Here is an 18,859-nt window from a genome sequence, read left to right as displayed (position 1 = left end):
AGAAATTCTCAATTTTGATAGGTAGCCACGATCCAAAATTTTAAAATACTGGAAATACTGACCAGCTTTTTTCACCTCCTCATCAGAAAGCCACTGAGTAGAAACAAATGGATAAACTACACCTTGCTCAATAGGATTTATGTTTTTCTTTCTATTCTTGCCAATATTTTCAAAGACAATTTGAAGAACAAATAACATCTTTGCTAAATTTGGGGAAAGTTACATTATAAAGCATAACTGATGCCTTTTCTATTTCCCTGCAGAGTACTATACCCATCCATGACCAAAAAACTGTGTCTGGAGAAAGCCAGATCATGTCCACAGCAGGGTTCAGTTCCACTGGCACGAGCAGTCTATGGGCTCCTGAATGACGTACATAATTTCCGTGCCGTTTCCTGAGCAGCGCAAGGGCACAGTCACAACTCGTGTTCCAATTTCTCGACAACATTTACAGAATCTTAGATGGCTATCAATATTGACATTGAAAATTGTTGCAGATGGGCATTTTCCATCACAAGAAGCCACATTTACCTATGAGTAAAATAAAAGAAAATAAGAATAGGAATTAAAACTAGAAATCTCAAATTTTATTATAAAAATATTACATTTCAAACTTCTTTGTGATTAAAACCCATTTTTACATTTGAAAAGGACTCTGGACTTTAAAATTATTTTATCTTCTAAAATTCATTTATTCTAAGTTTAGCCACATTTAAAATATTTTTTCATTAAACTTTTCTTTATTGTTGAATCATGTGTTTTGTTTCAACCTTGTGCTATGGATACCAAAATTTAATCCCCATTTACAAATTAATAACTTTGGAACAGCACAGCTGAATCCATGTCCTTTTCATGTTTACTGATTATAAAGTTAAATTCTTCTAAGTAAAATAAAGGGAAGTTTATCTTCCTCCTTGAAAGAGGAAAGACATATCAGTGCAAAAGCTCTTCCCTTTCTTATTTATACTGTTTATGACTGAAGGCTGTGTTATCACTCAAAGAAATACATCCAAAAAGTACATGCAGTAACAAACAAGCTGGGGCACAGACTATCTAGAAAATTATTCGTGCTCTAGACTTCAGCAGAGCAAAGCTTTGACTCACTGTTACATTATGTGAAGAATTTTCTTAGCTGATATGTGTTGACAGAAAAAAAAATATACTTTTCAATTAAACTTAAGCAGAGTTCAAATGCTGGGAAATCAAAGATGGCTGCACAAGGTCTAGTTCTCTTTGTGACAGACTTAAATCTGGTTTCTTCTGCAAGTGGGGCATTTGAAAGATTCTTTGAGCTACTCCCTTCCAAGCCTGTGATGAAACATGCCATACCCATAAAAATTAGACTAAAAGATTACTCTTCTAACTTTGAAATTTCCTGAGATTTGGCAGGAGTAAAAAAAGACTTTTTCTTAAGCAGTAGCAATCCCAGTTACTAATTTAAAACATAATCATGCTCAGCCCTATCCAAAGTTTGACAGCAGTAGTCTGGCCAAGAACACATATGTAGTTTCTAGCCAGTCACAGCAGATATCCCCATTTGATGGGCCAAAATCACATGATGCTAAAAGAGTGCCAGTGGGGGAGCTGGAGAGGAGAGGAAGGGGAGTTTATGGTATAAGGACATGAAAATCTGGAGGTACTTCTTTGGGAAGGGTAAGGGAATCTGGACTGTGTGAAGGATGTGCAGCCACCAAGGAAATTGGAAACAAGGAGATACTGGGAAAAGAGGGCTCTAATAAAGGTGGGATGGTGGCAGGTGTTTTTGGAAGGTGGGTAGAGAGGGAAGAAAATATAAAGAGTTTACAACAGAAAGGTGAAAAGGAAGGCTTCATTTGATGTACCATTCAAGACATGATCTGGCCAACATTCTTGTTGCTCCTCTCAGAACTTTAGTTCTGCAGCAATGTAGAGGGACCACAGCTGAACAGAGCCCTCTCTCATACTGCAGAATTTATTCATAAGAGACACTAGAATGAGCTTGTTTCCACTGCCTATCCTTTTGCCTAAATGCCATAGCTTTTAGCCTTTTTGTCTGCAGGAGAGCAGAGTTTGTCATAGAACTGGATGAAAGGGCAAGGATCTTTTCACCTGGTTTAAAAACCCTATGAGGCTTGACTAAACCTTTCAATTTAGTACTCTTTATTTAGTCAATACCATGTCTTTATTTTGTTGTATTACTGTGTCTTACCCTAGGTTGTTGAAGTAACACTGAAGCTCTCCAGACTCATCTCTTAACTATGGCAAATTACTCTAATTTCATCTATTTATACTTCCTCATTATCAATCATTCTAAAACAAAATAAATATGCCACGCATTTCTACAATTAAAATCTGAACATGTCACCACTGATCTTCTATCAGGATTGCTTTTAACATGTGATGACATTTTGCCTCTTCCCTAATTTCTACTTAGGCTCTCCAGCAGAATCTTGCCAGGGGCCTTTTGGAAGTCTTGAAATACTTTGTCAATTGCTTCCCTTCCAAGTGCTACATGAGGAGCACATTTGCTGCTCAGAAATCTCCTGGGATCTGTAGATGGGGCCGCACCAGAGCTAAGAAATAAGGTGCCTTAAGCAGACCCATAAATAAATGGCATTATGAACTTATGATATGGGAACTCATGCTATGTGAGGGAAGACAAAGAGCATAAAGGTCTTCAAAGAGGAATGTGGCGGTTTCATCCCATTTTGAGTTGGAACATTTCTGCTCCTCTTTTAGAGCAGGATATTATTCCATGCTAAAGAGTTCAGTGCCTCCATTAGTTAAAGTAATTATAGTCAGTAATTTTCATCTGAAGTCAGGTGTTCCTCCAGGTAGGAGAGCTCAGTCTTTCAGTAATAGAAATAGCTAGTTTTACTCCATTTATGGTAGGATAACATTCCTAGAATCAGGGGTCTGCTTTTGAGGAGAAAGCAGCACTTTTTATTGCTTGTTATTAGCTATAACCAACTTTCTAATGCTTGGCTTGGCATGCCATAGGCCCAGTGTTGAAACTTTATGCTTACCGGGCTTTGACTTATACAGTCATTTTTTCTTATGGTTGTCCTGATTGTCATTTTCTGGCAAATCCTTTCTTCCTTTTTGCCTGATAAAATACAAAAAATGCATACTGAATCAATACATCTTCTGTAATGTATTTGCTTCTTAAAAAATTAAAGATATTAACATAATTTAAATAGTTATACTTTGCTTTCAATAATGTACACACAGAAATTATTACTTCCATAATTTTCTTTTTAAATATAATATATTGATACATAGGTGCTGTGCAGTATTACCAAATTTTTGGTGGCCCATTCGAGCATCAAATGCCCCAAATAAGCTATACAAATTTTTTAAACATTAAACTATCAATATGCTTCATAGTTTACAAAACTGTAAGCTATAAACTATTAAACTATATGTTTTTAAATTGCATATATGGCAAAAGAAATATAAGCAATTAGAAAAAGTGTATTGAGTAATTTTTAATAGTATTAGAATCAATTCTGTTGTATTGTAAATGTTTGAATGCAAATAGGATTTTGATCCTGCCTTTTAAAAAATTATCAAAACTTAACATCTAAGAAGGTGAAGGTGTGAATGTGGTTACAATCTTCATGCTATTTTTCATGACTAAAAATTAATTATAATTATATTATTTCAATATATTTTTCAGAAATTTGCCCTTTTAGGAAGCTTGAAAGAAAGACTTGCATTTATTTGCTAAATATGGTGTAGTTTTTATCACCAGATCTGAAGCATGTAGCACATGAGGTCAGCATACAGATCTAGGATGAGGGCAATACTGAATTTTTTTCTTCAGTCTTGGAGATATTGATAGGAGGGGTTTGGGGTTTTTTTATTTGAAAAATAAAGCTGTACAGTGAAAAGCCATTTTTAACATAGTCAAAGTCATAATACAATACTGAAACAATTAAACATATAATTTTTCATGCTTCATCTGTATCAAACCATTATTACTATCTGTATAACAGCAGTTATTTAGATCTCCTTATCCACAAACCATCAAAATTATCTGTAAGTTTTGCTGTGTAACCATTCTGGACATATGGCATATAAAATAATAAGCACTATTCAGTAGTTTCTTGACCTTCCTTCAAGGTTGGGTGTACAGAAAAACAACTCTTCTGTTCCCCAGAAGCTTGAGAGCACTTTTATAAGATAAATGATCTCTAAGTAACCAAAATATTCTGCAAGCACAGCTCCATTAAGTACTAAAAATTAAGTTGGCTGCAGAGTAAAGCTAAATTTTAACAGGTGCATTAAAGAATCAAACAAAATTCTGTTACTGAACTAGCAGATCACTGTAGGAGAGAAGTTGTTAGACTATAACATCTCACTTTTCCTTCCTCAGAAACACTTAAAAAATTTTCTATGATGTTTCAATCTTAAAGTGTTTGCCAGCTCATATGAAGACAGTGCAATCCTTGTACTGCTACAAGTCATATAGAGATGTATATCTAACATTTCAGCATGCTGATGTCTTACAAAAGCACTGCTGCTATACTTTCCTCTCTCCAGCCTCGAACTGTAAAGATCTGCATTTCAGTATCAGATGTGCTTTGTTTACTCACTCCTTATTTGAGGAAGGAGTTTTTGTGACTCATCTATCCTAAAAAAGTAAAGAATTATGAGTGTACTGCAACAGTTCTGTAACATTCTGTAATTTCTGGTATAAAAAGTCTGTATTGCCACGGGGTTGTTATTGTATGTGTCATGTTGCCCTCCCCAACCCGGCCTCAATATTTTTGTAACTCTGTAAAACATATTATTTGTGACAAAGAAGAAATACTGCATAAATCCATATCTGCACAGGTGAGACCAGACAATACACATATTCTTGCTCTATTTTAAGGCCAAAAGATTTCCATCATTAAATTTAGAGACCTGGAATCAAATTTAGAATCTCTTGGTAACAGTATTCAGAATTATGATTTTTTTAAAGTAGCAATTCTTATTAAAACTACCCTGTAAAGTAGGTTAATGTGATAACACCAGTTTCAACAATGAGCAGCAGGAATCAACAGTATATACCAGAAAAGGATGAACCTAATTCTGAGAGGTGCTGAGCAGTGAATCTTAACCAGGCTTTAGAAAACCACTGATTTGGGAGGCCAGCAGAGGATCAGCATCTCTCAGTATCAGGCCCAGAACCATTAACTGCATGGTAATATCCAATAATGATGACAGCTATGACACATATATCAAGCAGTGCTTATATTATTAAAAAAAAAGAAAAAGAAAGAAAATACATTATTAAAAATAATACCTGGTTCACAATTAATACTATCAGTAGGCACTACTGGACTAATGGCAAAGGGTAATAGACCCAATCCAGAACCTGGCAGAATCATTAGGAATAGAAGATTCTCATGAAATAAAAACATTTCTGTATAAATGATACTTCATTAATTCTTACACTGCCAACTGCAATTTTTCTTTTAGCAAAAGATGATGAGCTTTCCTGTTAGTCTTCTACAATTTAGAAACTCTGCAGCTGCTTCAAGTCTCACTAAAGATGGCCTGACTTTATTATTCTCCTGGTTAACACAAAACTGGAATGCTTACTTTTAAACCAAACTTTTTTAAATTAGTCTGTCTATGGCAAGGTAAGAATTAAATATATGCACTCACTTTGCATGCATTAAATCAAGCTCTTTCAGAAAAGTTATTTGCTCCCATTAAAATCCCAATGTGTTGCAAGCTCTATTCATAAGTACTCTTATCTTAACTGCTTCATCACAGGGCACATGCTTTTAGTTAAAAATAAAAAAAAATTAAAATAAAGTAGCATATAATTGCGTGAATGATATCTGGCAGTTTTAGCAGCCACCTCAGCAAGTATTTCTGAAGTATAACAATGCCTTTCCTGAGGCCACAGAATATGGCCAAAATTATAAATCTTCCTGGTCAACAGAGAACCAGCAGTCAATAATTTTAATGATTTTTAAGACTAATTTTCTAAATAATGACAACCTAATTTTTTTTTTTTTATTGGGGAGGGGGGACAGATTTTTTTTCCACACAGTTTATCTCATGAGATAAAGATTATTGATTATTAAGATTTTGATAAAATTCTGGTATGCTACTTCTCTATGGTGATTCTCAATAATAAAACATATTCTGTTGCATTAAAATACCTTTAATTTTCCATGTTTTGGTTACAATGGAACAAAAATATTTGCAGTTTCCTTTCTAAACCTCACATAGCTTGGAATCTTGTAATTGTTCAGTATTTTATAAATCTCACTGCTTCCCCTTATTTCTCCAAATTATATTCAATTTACTGCACTTCAGTTTTACATAATAACAGTGCAATATATGGTTATAAGTCTGCAACTTGCTATTCAATAATATTAAGTAAAGGTTTGTATACAAAAATTCCAAAGACTAATTTGCTTTTATTCTAATGTTGAACACCAAAAAGGCCAAAACAGAGGGTTAAGATTTTCTGTAATGTTGAACATGTCCTTGCTCTACAGAATTAGTTTTAAAAAACATAAACATATATATATATATATATATACACATAATTATATAAGTAGATAATAAAAATTATTCTACTCAAAACTGCAGAGAAAACCAATTTGTTCTCAATCTATTTTTAAAATTGCATAAATTGTGAAACCTTTATGTCAATTTGAGTCACATTTAATCACATGCTAAAATTACACACAGAAAATGTGAATGTATTACCAGATATTAAAGGGCTGATTTTCTATAAGCATTGCTATCATCAATATTTCTCTAATTTTTCCTCATTTGGGATTTAAGAAGAAACATAGGTCCAGTATTTTGGACCTAGAAAATATGTATTAGGGATACAGAATAAGTTGCTAAGTTTGACGATGCATTGCAAAATGTCATTGAATCAAGAATCACTTTTAAGAGGAAAATTCTTGTATTTTAGGGTGAAGATCATATAGGCAGTATTTGAGAGCCAACTTAAGAGAATGTTTTAAATGTTTTAATTGATATAGTTTTAATCTTCCATGGGTTATATTTGGAGATATTTGATTATACTCCAGAAAAATAATGTTAAAAATCACCAAGTCAGCAGCCAAATTAAGCAAGATCTTTAAAGAGTTGTTAGGTAACTACAACAATTTTATGAGATTTGTAGGGGGAACTGCATGCTTTTTCCCTCTTTATGTCCCAGCAACAGAGGTTAAAAAATAAGCCCTCCAAAACCAAAGCAAAACTAGCACACATTGCAGCCTTCATCACTTACAGGTCTTGCAGCAGCCATCGTTATACGTCTGCACAATTCCTCCATTCTAGGAAAATAAAAGAAGAATATAGCAAAAGATGCTGGGCCCAATGCAAAGGGAAATTTTATCCCAAGACATTCCACATTTTAAAGATATCAAACTAATACAAAGTAGCGCCACTGAAATCAACAGAATTGCATGGATATGTATCAGCTGAAGGTTTGTTTCATGAATTCTTTACAGCCTTTGACACTGAAAATGAGCTCATCACTGATGACGAGTTCAGTTGTGTTCAGTTGACATCTGATCTAGTTTCCTTTGAAGAAGAAGTTACTTAGTTTCTATAAGCATGTTTTTTATATCATCTACTACCATCTATTTCCCCACCAAGGAGATTTATTAGGATAGTTTCAAAAATTCATGTGAGTAGCCCCGCTCTGCATATCAAGCAGACTGCAGAAGATAAAAAGATGCTATCTATTGCTGATGTTATCCTAGGATAACAACAGACAAAACACATTTTTCAGCTTCTATCTTTTTATGCGAGCACGTATTTTTTTACCTTGCTACATTGAATAAGTTGTTCAAGAACTTTTTAAAAGAGCACTTGAACTCAAATATTCCTGAATTATCCTGAACTGCCTGTGAAAAAAGCTTTCCTCTCAGCTACTGGCTCAAGCCCATGCTCAGCCTATGCTCAGTCTCTCAAAAACAGGTCAGACTGATTAAGAAAGTTAATTTTAGGGCTCCATTCTTTAAAATCTTTACCTAATAGATGGTGTCAGAATGGTTCCAAGGAAGAAATTCAAGCATTAACTCAAAGTAGTACAGGCATTATTTTAAAATAGAATACTTTCTTCAGGACTGGAAGAAATAGGAACTTTTCTAAATAAGTGGAAGGGGTAAGTAGGACTAGTACTAAATGCATAATCTGTAGCCAAGGCAACAATGGTACCTACCCTTTCTACATATATATTTACTATTATTTGTAGCTCATATTAAATATAAAATGTACTGGAAGTGAAAAAATTGACAAGTATTATAAATTTAGATAGTTACTTAAATTAGAAATTAAACTATAAACAAATATGAAATCTTTGTGAAGAATACAAGTTCTTTGAAGCAGTTTATATGGATATGCCACCTTTATATTTTTAAATATATGATGTAGGTAGATACCCCGGATATTTTTTGTTAGGTTACACAAATTTCAGTTTAAGAGTTAATTAAGTTTATATATACTCAGTCATCTCCATAATCATGGCACAACTTAAGGGGTTTTTAATATAGCTGACATTTATATGGAGCATATTTTTGATTTATTGATCTGATTTATTTATTGCCATTGAACTTGGCAAAGTTTTATTCCAAAATAAGGCAAGATATAGTGATTACAACTTTTTATAGTGGTATGTCAAGCATGATTCCATTTCTAAAGGCAGTCATCAACAATACCCAAGCCAAACTTTTACACTCCTCACAGATACATTGCCAGTTGGAAAGAAAACAGGAGTATAGGAAATGACTGCAAATTGCTCATTTGCATGTTTTTACTTACCACTTTTTTAATTTAAAGAAAGTGCATGAAGTTTGCCTGCATTGTGGAGTGTAAGCCAAACTCCAGAGCAATTATTGTCACTTACCTTACTCAAAGTACAAACCTTTGTACACTCAGTGTCATTAAATGGGGGACAGACAACACTTGACCCCAGTACAATAGCCCCTGCAGCAGTCTTTACACATTTGTAGTTGGTACAGTTGGAGGTCCAGGTGCTTCCTTCCTGAATATATAAAACAAAGCCATTGTTAGGAAAGCCAAAACACTTCAGCTTTATCTCTGACCTGAAATGCCTAAAAAAGTAATGCCCTCATGCTGTAGCATCTACTGGAGTGGAAAGTCTGCTGCAGACCACCTGTAGGTGAAAAAAAGGAAAGACCATCCTCTAATTACCAGAGGCTACTCCTCCCTGGAGCCGTGGCTCTACTCTGCATGCTGAGCATACTGCTGAGCATGGGTGCCCTACTGCAGAATGAAAGGACTTTGTGCCAGTTCAGTCATTTCTTTTGCTCTGAAATCAATTGGAAGTATGAACCAAGTGATAGCCACATCTAAATTTCTGTGCATGTGGATGCTGGAGCACACCATCAAGATCCTGAACCCCAGAGCTTCAATTTGCACTCTTCCTTTCTGTAGTACAGCAGGAAGGGAAGAGCGGCCCTCAGAAGAAGGGGACATAGAAGTCCTGATGTAGGCTTAGAAGCTCTCAACACATCTAAATCACAGTACCTAATATAGAGTTACAATTTGAACCCTGCTCTGCAGTTAGAGCATATCCAGCCTTAAGTAAACGATGACATTTGCAGATCTTTGCAGCAAATATTACAAGCTATGAGATATTTACATGTGTAAAATGGTCTTTAGATAAACACACTCATTTCCAATCATACATCATAAATAGTCTCCAAGCAAGTAACCAGCAGTAAGGAGGTATGAAGTTAGAATGACTGCATGAGTTAACTTAGAGCCTGTCAGACTCCTTTCTATTGTATCATTACAGTTACTTCTTATCTCTGTTGAGAGGCACTTACCTCATACAAAATCAGTGTTCCATTCTCTGTATGAAAAGAGCAGGACACATTTTGACACGTACCACAACAAGTGTGGTGACTGAAGGAAGGAATATATACTTGATGCTGTAAGGAAAGGAAAGGAAATAGACAAGCTAGTATTTTTTAAACATGCATTATATGAAAATCCTTTGATTTCTGAAATTAAAAACACCAAGAAAAGCAATGGACGGATGGATGGACAGTTAGATTTGTTTACATAGGCTGCTAGAAACTGCCTCTCCAAGTAATTGTGTAGACACATGAGACACATAATCACTGCTAAGTTCTCAAGTTCTTGCAGAGTAAACAGGACTAGGAAAAGTCTTCACTAAAACTTTTATCCTAGTTGTGCGGCTTGTGTTCACAAATTGCATCATTCCTGTATTTTTATAATACTCACAGCTTCACACTGCTGGGAGCAGTTCATCATTGTGAAATGCATGGCATTGTAGCCTGTGTTCTGATCTTTTTCTTGTAAACACTGTACAGTGTAACAAAGGTCTCCATCCAAGTACTGAATCACTGACTGTCCAGGATTCAGTACTGTAACCTCCTGGAAGATGCACACATCATCCTTCTCTAAAACCAAAAGAAATAGCTGTTACCAGAGGGGAAAAAAAGAATCATGAAACAAATAAACAGAACCACTGGTAAGACAGAAGTCAGGCAAATTCTTACTCACTGCAAAAATATTCTGTCTTTTAGACTTGATTGGTTCGTGGTTTTAATTACCAAACAAGAGCAGGAGGAATGATAATTCAGCTTTAGAAAATGCAGCAAAATGCAAAACTACCTAAAACTGATAGTGTTCCTACTATGGAAGTAAAAAAAAGACTGTTCTTATTTTAAAAGTGTTCTTATATTTAACATTCAGCTATTCTGCAGATGACAAAATGTAGCCTTTCTGTCAATTAAACTACCCTGTCTGCAAATACCTGTGGTCCAGAAATCTGCTCAAGCTGTACTGTAAATATATGCTTGGCTCCTGGAGGCAGTTCAGCCTGGGCTGCTGCCAGGACTGCAGCTTGCCTCTGCACCCCCATGCACAGTGCAGCTGAAATCTATTCTACATGGGTAGCTGAGAGGGAGGGGAGCAGAGCTCTGATCTTGAGACTGGCTACCTCCTCTCGTGCTGGCTGAACAGGTCTGTTGTTCTGTGCAAGATCTTGTGTTATTTGTGTTGAAAGCAGACTAGGAGCAGCTGCCCTGCTCACACTCAGCTACCATTCACAGCCTGTTTCCTACTTGTCTCTCACCAGAGAGACTGTTCCTGACTCTGAAAGCATAGGCAGTTCTGCAACACTCCCACACTCTGCCAGAGCAGACACAAAATGGATGGGATAGCAGGCAAAGCACCATATTCAGAAAAGAGAGTTCCATTGCATAACTAGATAGACACACATCTAATTAAGATAAAAGAGCATTTACATTTGAGAAGGTGACAATAACCTTAGTTCTGCTTTCTTTGCACACCCTTTTAGCTAAAAAATAAAACACAACAATGAGGAATATAAAAAGTTACCACAAATGTAGTGAGTGCATCCACAAGCACTGGAAACACTGCTATCTATTTTTTTAACTTCTCCCTGAGTACAGAAAGACAAAAGTTTGCAAAATCATGCGCAATTAAATGTAATGCTACACAGAGAATTTTTCTCAAAAAATGTAAAATATTACTTTCATCTCTTCCACCTCTGGTTTCCTAAAATAGGAAAATTGCAATGTACTCAAGAAACAGTAGCATATTCAGAGTTATTCAGTGTATTTATCTCTTAAGGAAGAAAACAGCACTTCATTTTCTGTAGAGGTGCATCGAATAGCAGAGTCAATAAACAGCATTTTTTCCTGAGATACAAAGGTATTTCTATAATGAATATATGAGCAAAATATTGCCTCCTAAGAATTTTTTTCCAAAGTGACAGCTATTTAAATCTAAAATTCCTCAATAGACTTTACGTTATGCTGTCTTCACATGAGGAAAAAAACTTCAGGCATTGGATAAGGAAAATATGGTCACTATGGTATTAATGGGAGTTTGAACATTCACTCATTGTTTTTAGTCCCTACTATGAAAAATTACATGAGGAGCAAAATATCCATGACTTCTCATATCAGTAAAATTCAACAATGTAAAATCATTTTAATCAAAAGCATAAATTCTTAGCAAAATGACACATTTCTTCAGATGATACATATAATTATATAGCTCATACCTCATTAATTATTTTTTAAATGTGAATTATTGATGTAGAAAGCCTTACTAGCATATTGTTTCATGTCAACACTGAACAAGATAAAATTACAGTTGCTTTTTTTCTTTTTCTACCTTACAACACACAAAGTGAAATTGGTCTCCAAGGAATGGTTGACAACACTATGCAGACACTTGGAATTACATGCTTGAGCTGGGACTGCAGGGAAATCCCACCCTGTCCCTATTCACTCTTTACAACTAACTGAAACAAGGAGTGCAAAAGAGAGGAGTAAAACAGCTCACCACCATTACTAACAGTATTTAAAAGACACCACTTACCAATTTGCAGGTCAGCATGGTAGAATTTTCACAACTGCATTCTGAGGAGATAAAGAAATCCGTGTTAATCAGCTAACTGTTAGTTTTGGTTAAGAGTTGTGAACTAAGGAATAAAGCAATAATTACCACAGTGCCATTCCGGACAACATTGCCCAAGTATTTTTTCCTTCACAAGTGTCATGTCATCTGTGCAAATCATAGGAGGCTCAGAACAAAGATTTTCGTCACAAACTAAATGAGGGGAAAAGACATATAAGAATTTATTCAACTTTTCTTCATGTTTTCCAGCTTATATTACTTTTGATAAATTATTTTTAAAACAATTTTATTTTATATAAATGTTATGGTGTTTCTTAAGTATCTGAACTATACTTAGAATGAAAAACTAAACAAAAATTTTCAAAAGTGATTTTAGTTGTCTTAGAACATGTTTAAATTTTCAGAGAACATCAAAGAGGAATAATTTAATATTCTTCCTACTTCAGAGTTACTCAAGACAATAACCAGTACCAAAGACAACTAAAACCATAATCTTTGAGAAACATGGACTTAAAATCTACTGCAAAGTGCACTTCCGTACCATAACTGGAGGGAACTGCCCTCCAGGTATGATGCTAATTAGAAAATACTGCCTGTGAAAGAAGATCACGCACTAAGATCTAACTTTCTCCCTGCCAGAAGTGGGAAAAAAAAATGTCAAAGGCCATTGCAGAAAATTTCACCTGAGTAAAACTGCTAGGAAAAGGAAAGGACCAAAATACAGAAACAACCAAAATAAAAATTACTAAACACCAAACTTAGTGGAAATCAATTTAATTATGTGAAATTGTCCAGAAAGATTGCAATAGGATGCAAGTTAATCTAAATTAAGCAGTTGTACTTTTAGATGTTACTTAAAAATGTATAGCACAATTTATTTATGAGACTACGAAAAGGACTAAGTTACACCACAAATATTTTTCTTGTGTCTGCTCATTGTTTGAAGAGTAGTCAAGCCAGCAGTATTTGAAACCCTTGGTCTACTCCTTCCCCTAGGAGATAAAAGTGCAAAGAAACTGCCTAAACATTAGTGAATTGTACAACAGAGGAAAACCAGCGTGGAAGCTGTTTTAGTAAATTTGTTTTAATATGTGAAAAACTGTATATTTGTACTCCAAGGATGGGATTCAGTGCCACATTTATATACTGGTATTTAAATCACTGTGAAGATAACCATATTTCTGTCTAGTGAACTGAATATCCTCTCCAGACTCCACTGACTAGGTTTGTTACGCCACCACTGGGCATACCGAGAACTTTGAATCTGTGTCAAATTTGGTACCTCTACACCCTCATTTCAACCTCTCAGTCTATACCTGAGGCCCTCTCTAATTGCCAAACCTAAACAAATCCCTGCACAGCCACACATTGTCATTTTTACTGAATTTGGTGACATATCAAACTCACAACAGTTACACTCACCGCAGTAGTAATGAGGACAACAGTAGTGTATGGTACTAAGGTCTACAGTGAGAATTTCCCCTTCACTACACAAGGGAACAGGTTCAACACAGGATTCACAAACTAAATAAATTAAAAAAAAAAAACAGACATGTACAAAGTTTAAAATAGTAAAAAGTTAGCACATGTGAATTCCATCTAATCAACTTTATGAAAAGTAATATTGCATTTGTTACTCAGATAATAGAAATTTTAAGGATTTTATGGATGTTAAAGCTAAACAAAGTTCAAATATGATGTTCAAAATTATGTTGGAAAAAAAAAGATCCCCAAACCCAAGAATAATGATGCTCCAGTCCACCAGATCTGTGTGAAGTCTCACTCCAAGAATTCCTGGCTTGAGTTATATATTTTAGAATTATAGCCTTTTTTTGTAAATACTTGACTATTCCTTAGTTCTCCATAAAAATATTAGAGGCATCTTACCACAGAGATGAGAGAAACAACAGGGATCTTCCTGTTTTGCCTCAACAATAAACTGATCTTCTCTGCAGTCAGGCTGAGAGGCATTAAAACAAACTGAAGGATCACATTCTGTAGGATGTGAAACAAGAACTGTTTTAAAAGTCATTGACACAATATGAAAAAGATAAAGAAAATATATTCTTCATATGCTAAGTAAAATAAAATACCCCAAATTGACTGTAAGTCAGAAGTAACACAAAACACAAAGATAAAAAAAATACTGGAGAATGTTTAAAAAAACATACATCATTGCCTGGTGCTATTTACAGTGTCGCATTCTATTAACAATCAAGACAACTTGTAATGCAAATTTTCTTCCAACATATAATACAAGTATGGAAAACTTTCCATGTGGTTTGTATTTCCCTTACCACATCGGTACTGTGGGCAGCAGGACAGGGGGTGGTAGCCTACCACTAATTTTTCATTGGGTTTGCATGTTGGAATAATGGCATCACACAACGACATGTTACATTCTGCAGGATAAAAAACAATTTTGAAGTCTTTAAACAGATACTAGTGCAAGTCCTATAGTTCAAGCTATTTATACCATCTAATACAGAGTTCCACAAAACAAGAGCAGCCCAAGAAAGATTAAAGTTCACTCCATACCATCATGTAGACTTTTGAACTCCACCCAAGCAAACAGTAATATCCCTCTTCAAACTGGTATTTACTTGCTCTGCTCTCCCTATGCATGAAGTCAGCTATAATGTCCCACTGATATTCCTTGAGCAAATTGACAATACTGCATTGGTTACAGGCATCTAATAAGCAAAAGCACCACATCAGCTGGACCATATGTTCTCATTTTCCTTGAATATGTTATGAAGAAATTAGTATACTTTGTTTAATATTTTAGGAGAAATAATCTTATTCTTTTTCTTAACAACCATGGCTAGGCAGAATATTAGTATTCAGTGATCAACTCCCAAAAAACAGCTTCTGGGAAACAGCAGTAGATCAGAGGATGCTGCTCATCACACCAAAGCACTAGAAAAAAAAGCAGGCAATCTCTGACGATGTCCTCAAATACCAAGATACTTCTATCACTGAATATAAACCAATTTATTATTAAATTCCATGTGAGAGCTTTGAAAATATTTTAACAGAAGTTTTGTTTAACTGGTGGACTTCTAAGAAAATATTATTTCAGTGAATAATTCTTATAAAGAATAGAAGCCTCAATTGCTGGCACAACCAGCCACAAGTACTTGAAAATTAATTCTAAAAAATGTTACCATGAATCTAAAGTTTGTCAGCTGCCTGCGCATGTGAAGCACTTGTTTTATTTCTCTTACAGAAAACATGTGTGGTACATACCACAAACTTTCTTGGGACAGCAAGCTCTCTCTTCAATGACATGGAGTAGAACTTCGCCTTCTCTTTCACAGACTGGTGGTGGATCCTCACTGCACTCAGGTTCTACAGCAATAATGCTTCCATTTTCTAAACAGCCATACATGCAGCACCCTCTCATGGACCCATTCCAGACCTCCCCAGCAGAGCGGGGCTGTCCTTTGTTATCTGTACATGCTGGAAGAGAAAAAGAACCCATTCTATCCCTTCAACAAGCAGGCAGCTCCCCTTTCCTGCAAGCAGCTATGACTTGCATAAAATTATTGCATAAAATATTATGGCTGCAGAACATCACAATAAAAGAATCCAAGAACGGCTGATGACCTTAAAAGCCCCAAAGGAACAAATGCTTTTCTGTGGGTGAAAATGAGAGAGGGCAAAGGACAGAACCTGCCCATGTTATCTCTTCCTAAGTTCTCAAGGGGGGAAAGCCTGAGAGCTATAGAAGAATGGCCATCTCCTTTCCTCAAGCAGAGGTACATCAGCACTGGTTCTTAAAGCCAAGTTAAATGAAAGCACAAACTGCTGTATCTTGAGAAAAAGCTAGGTTCTGTTGAAGGGACCTTTCCCAGATTCACATTTACTGAGGATTGACACAGAACTTAAGCTTATCTCTTACCATGAACTGTTAATATAAATGTAGTTAATACTGTCATAAGTACAAAACTACTCTGTCCTACTGTACTTACTACATTTTTCTTCTGGTATACAGAGGTCTGAGTCTGTTCTATGCAGAATGGTGCCATTTTTACACACACAGTCTTCCCTTAAATAGGAACAGGGAGAATCTTCATAGAACCATTTATTCAAGCATGTCTTGGCTTCACAGGGTTGCACACAAGGCTGGTATTCCTTGCCCTCAGGACAGCTCAATGCTGCAAGGAATAAAAAAGGATATTGAGTGCTTCTGTATTCTTTCAGTATTTCATTGGTTAAATAGGTAGTAATAACAAGTGAGCACAGAAAGCACACATTTACACTTTAAACAGTACTTTAGGTAAGCAACTAATTAAATGGAGATTAAAATTCATTCATGACTAAATGATGTATTCTCATCTTAAGAACTTGTACCCTGATTTAACAATACTGTGATAAAATGAGATGTTACTGACAAGAATAATAGAAAGAAATATAATTTTAACTTATCACTAAATGCTTAATCACTAAAAGACCTCATCACTAAAGCCACATAAGGGTACAGAATATGGCTATCTGCTTACAGCAGTAATCAGGTGTCCTCCATTTAATGCAGATGTTGTGCTTGTTGCATAAAGCCACATATGCAGAAAGTGCATCACACTCATAGTCCCAAAAGTTAGTACTGTTGATCCACATCTTCTCACAAAATTCCTTTGGTGACACCTAGGAACATATTGAAACTGGGAATTAACAAGTATAAGGACTTCCTGTAACTGAAATAAATCAGCAATTAAGAGAAATACAGCCACAAGGGGAAAAATATCACTAACAATGTCTAAATTTAAAAATATCTTTTTTGTTAGAACACTCATTCTGCAAAACTTAAACTGTCATGTGACAATCTCATCAAGACTGCATTCTCTGTCTACTGATCAGCATAAAAAATTACTCATCAATACTTAGAAGGACTTTTCAGCATAGCCCTGTCAACTAAAAGTGAACAATCTCAGCTAAACATTGCCGCTATACCTTCAATACAATCCTTCTGTGAATGAATTACTTCTTACTCTGTTTCTGTGCCTGTAGGACCTGATAACCTATTTTACACATCTATGTCTCAGAAAGAAAGGGCCCCTTGAGTAATTAATCCTTTTTATTTTTAATTGAGTTGGAAAAGTCAGACAGAGATTTGAGATCCTCATTTACTGTTCTGGAAAGCAGCTATGCTGCACTACCCACCTCTAGTGACCTATAGAAGTCTACCCACCTCTATAGCTGCATGCTACAGCTATATCCCCATTAGAAAGTACAATTTGTAGAAGCAAATGATAATGATTTCTATAAGAAATGCTACAAAATTGTCAGCATAATATTGACTATGTCAAAATATTTTAACTGGAAATCTCTTCAGTCCAATAAGTCTGCAACTGCATGAATCACTGTTTTGTGGAGCAGAATCATTAAACTTTCTGTTCTAGTAATCCTCATCAAGCATTTAATAAAAATAACATCTCTGGAATGTGTTTATCTTGACACGATGATCCAGTGTGTCCCCTTTGAGAAATGCCCATTAAGTAATTTCAAAAACCAGCATAGTAGCCCAGGGATCAGTATAGATGTGTGTTTTCAATGGACAACATGGCAGGGATGTTAAAGACACCCATACCATTGTCAAATCATAAAAATAAGCAAAACATTAAAAATGTGCATGCATCAGTCACTCTTTTCTCAATTATGCAACTATTGTATGATTTGGTCCTGAAAATTTTCTGATCCTCATACTCACTTTCTTGTGACAAGGGATGAAAATGCTTCTGTTTAACAGCTCCATACAGTATGTGCAGTTATCTTCAATACAGTTTCTTACTGGCCTCCTGGTTGTTACATCAAGTGATTTCTCAATTTCCCAGCTCTTAATGAACATTTCAATTTCCTCCATATTTGTAATTATGGTCGTGTTTTGCATTTTCAGGTCATCACTAGGATCTCCATTACACACCCCTGGGGACAGAGCATCATATTCAAAGCACACACAAACATTCCTTAATTAAGGAAAGAAAAGCGACCTGATAAGTTATGATCAACACTGCACCAGAGTGACCTGTGAAACTCAGTCACAACTGAGTAAATAAATTAAGAAACTGAGTAAATAAATTAAAGCAGCTGTATGTCCACTGTAGTTCAGACCTCCTGCTTGTGATTTTAGCTCTCAGCTCAATGGCTTGGTAAAACAAGTAGATCATACAATAGAAATCATTGTATCTTTCACAACAATCAACTTTTGAGAAAAACTGCTACCAAAATGTGCTGTTGAATGTATCAAATTCACTGCCATGGTGCTAGATTCAGATCTCATTCTACTGAATGGCAGTCAGCTCCTTGGGAGTAATAGTAGATGGTTTTGAGATTAATTGCTCACCACCAATGACTTCACACTGTATTTAGATTTAATTGAACATTCTAAGTGTAAGAAGTTATTAAAAGAATTTTTTATTAACAAATTGCTTTATCTAGAGAAAATATTGTTCTTATTCAAGTT

The 18,859-nt window shown here is 35.3% G+C and overlaps 1 protein-coding gene across 1 annotated transcript in view; it reads right to left on the bottom strand.

Moving 5' to 3' along the window:
- Positions 1-330: 330 nt before the first annotated feature.
- OTOGL (otogelin like) overlaps positions 331-18,859 on the bottom strand; it is a gene marked incomplete at its 3' end in the record, with an annotated part of 88,768 nt that continues 70,239 nt past the window's right edge. Inside the window, exons 43-59 of the mRNA XM_084205440.1 lie at positions 18,107-18,321; positions 16,902-17,043; positions 16,371-16,556; positions 15,646-15,858; positions 14,694-14,798; positions 14,284-14,391; positions 13,819-13,920; positions 12,484-12,588; positions 12,358-12,398; positions 11,347-11,410; positions 10,225-10,403; positions 9,804-9,908; positions 8,876-8,995; positions 7,235-7,280; positions 5,273-5,344; positions 3,006-3,085; positions 331-531 (exon numbers count right to left, since the gene is read on the bottom strand). Of these exons, the coding sequence (XP_084061566.1) occupies positions 331-531; positions 3,006-3,085; positions 5,273-5,344; positions 7,235-7,280; positions 8,876-8,995; positions 9,804-9,908; positions 10,225-10,403; positions 11,347-11,410; positions 12,358-12,398; positions 12,484-12,588; positions 13,819-13,920; positions 14,284-14,391; positions 14,694-14,798; positions 15,646-15,858; positions 16,371-16,556; positions 16,902-17,043; positions 18,107-18,321 (2,084 nt within the window). The remainder of the gene's footprint in view (positions 532-3,005; positions 3,086-5,272; positions 5,345-7,234; positions 7,281-8,875; positions 8,996-9,803; positions 9,909-10,224; positions 10,404-11,346; positions 11,411-12,357; positions 12,399-12,483; positions 12,589-13,818; positions 13,921-14,283; positions 14,392-14,693; positions 14,799-15,645; positions 15,859-16,370; positions 16,557-16,901; positions 17,044-18,106; positions 18,322-18,859) is intronic.

This window comes from Fringilla coelebs, assembly GCF_963513975.1.
Source record: "Fringilla coelebs genome assembly, chromosome: 5".
NCBI classification, from domain to species: domain Eukaryota; kingdom Metazoa; phylum Chordata; class Aves; order Passeriformes; family Fringillidae; genus Fringilla; species Fringilla coelebs.
This window is presented reverse-complemented; position numbering and strand designations above follow the sequence as displayed.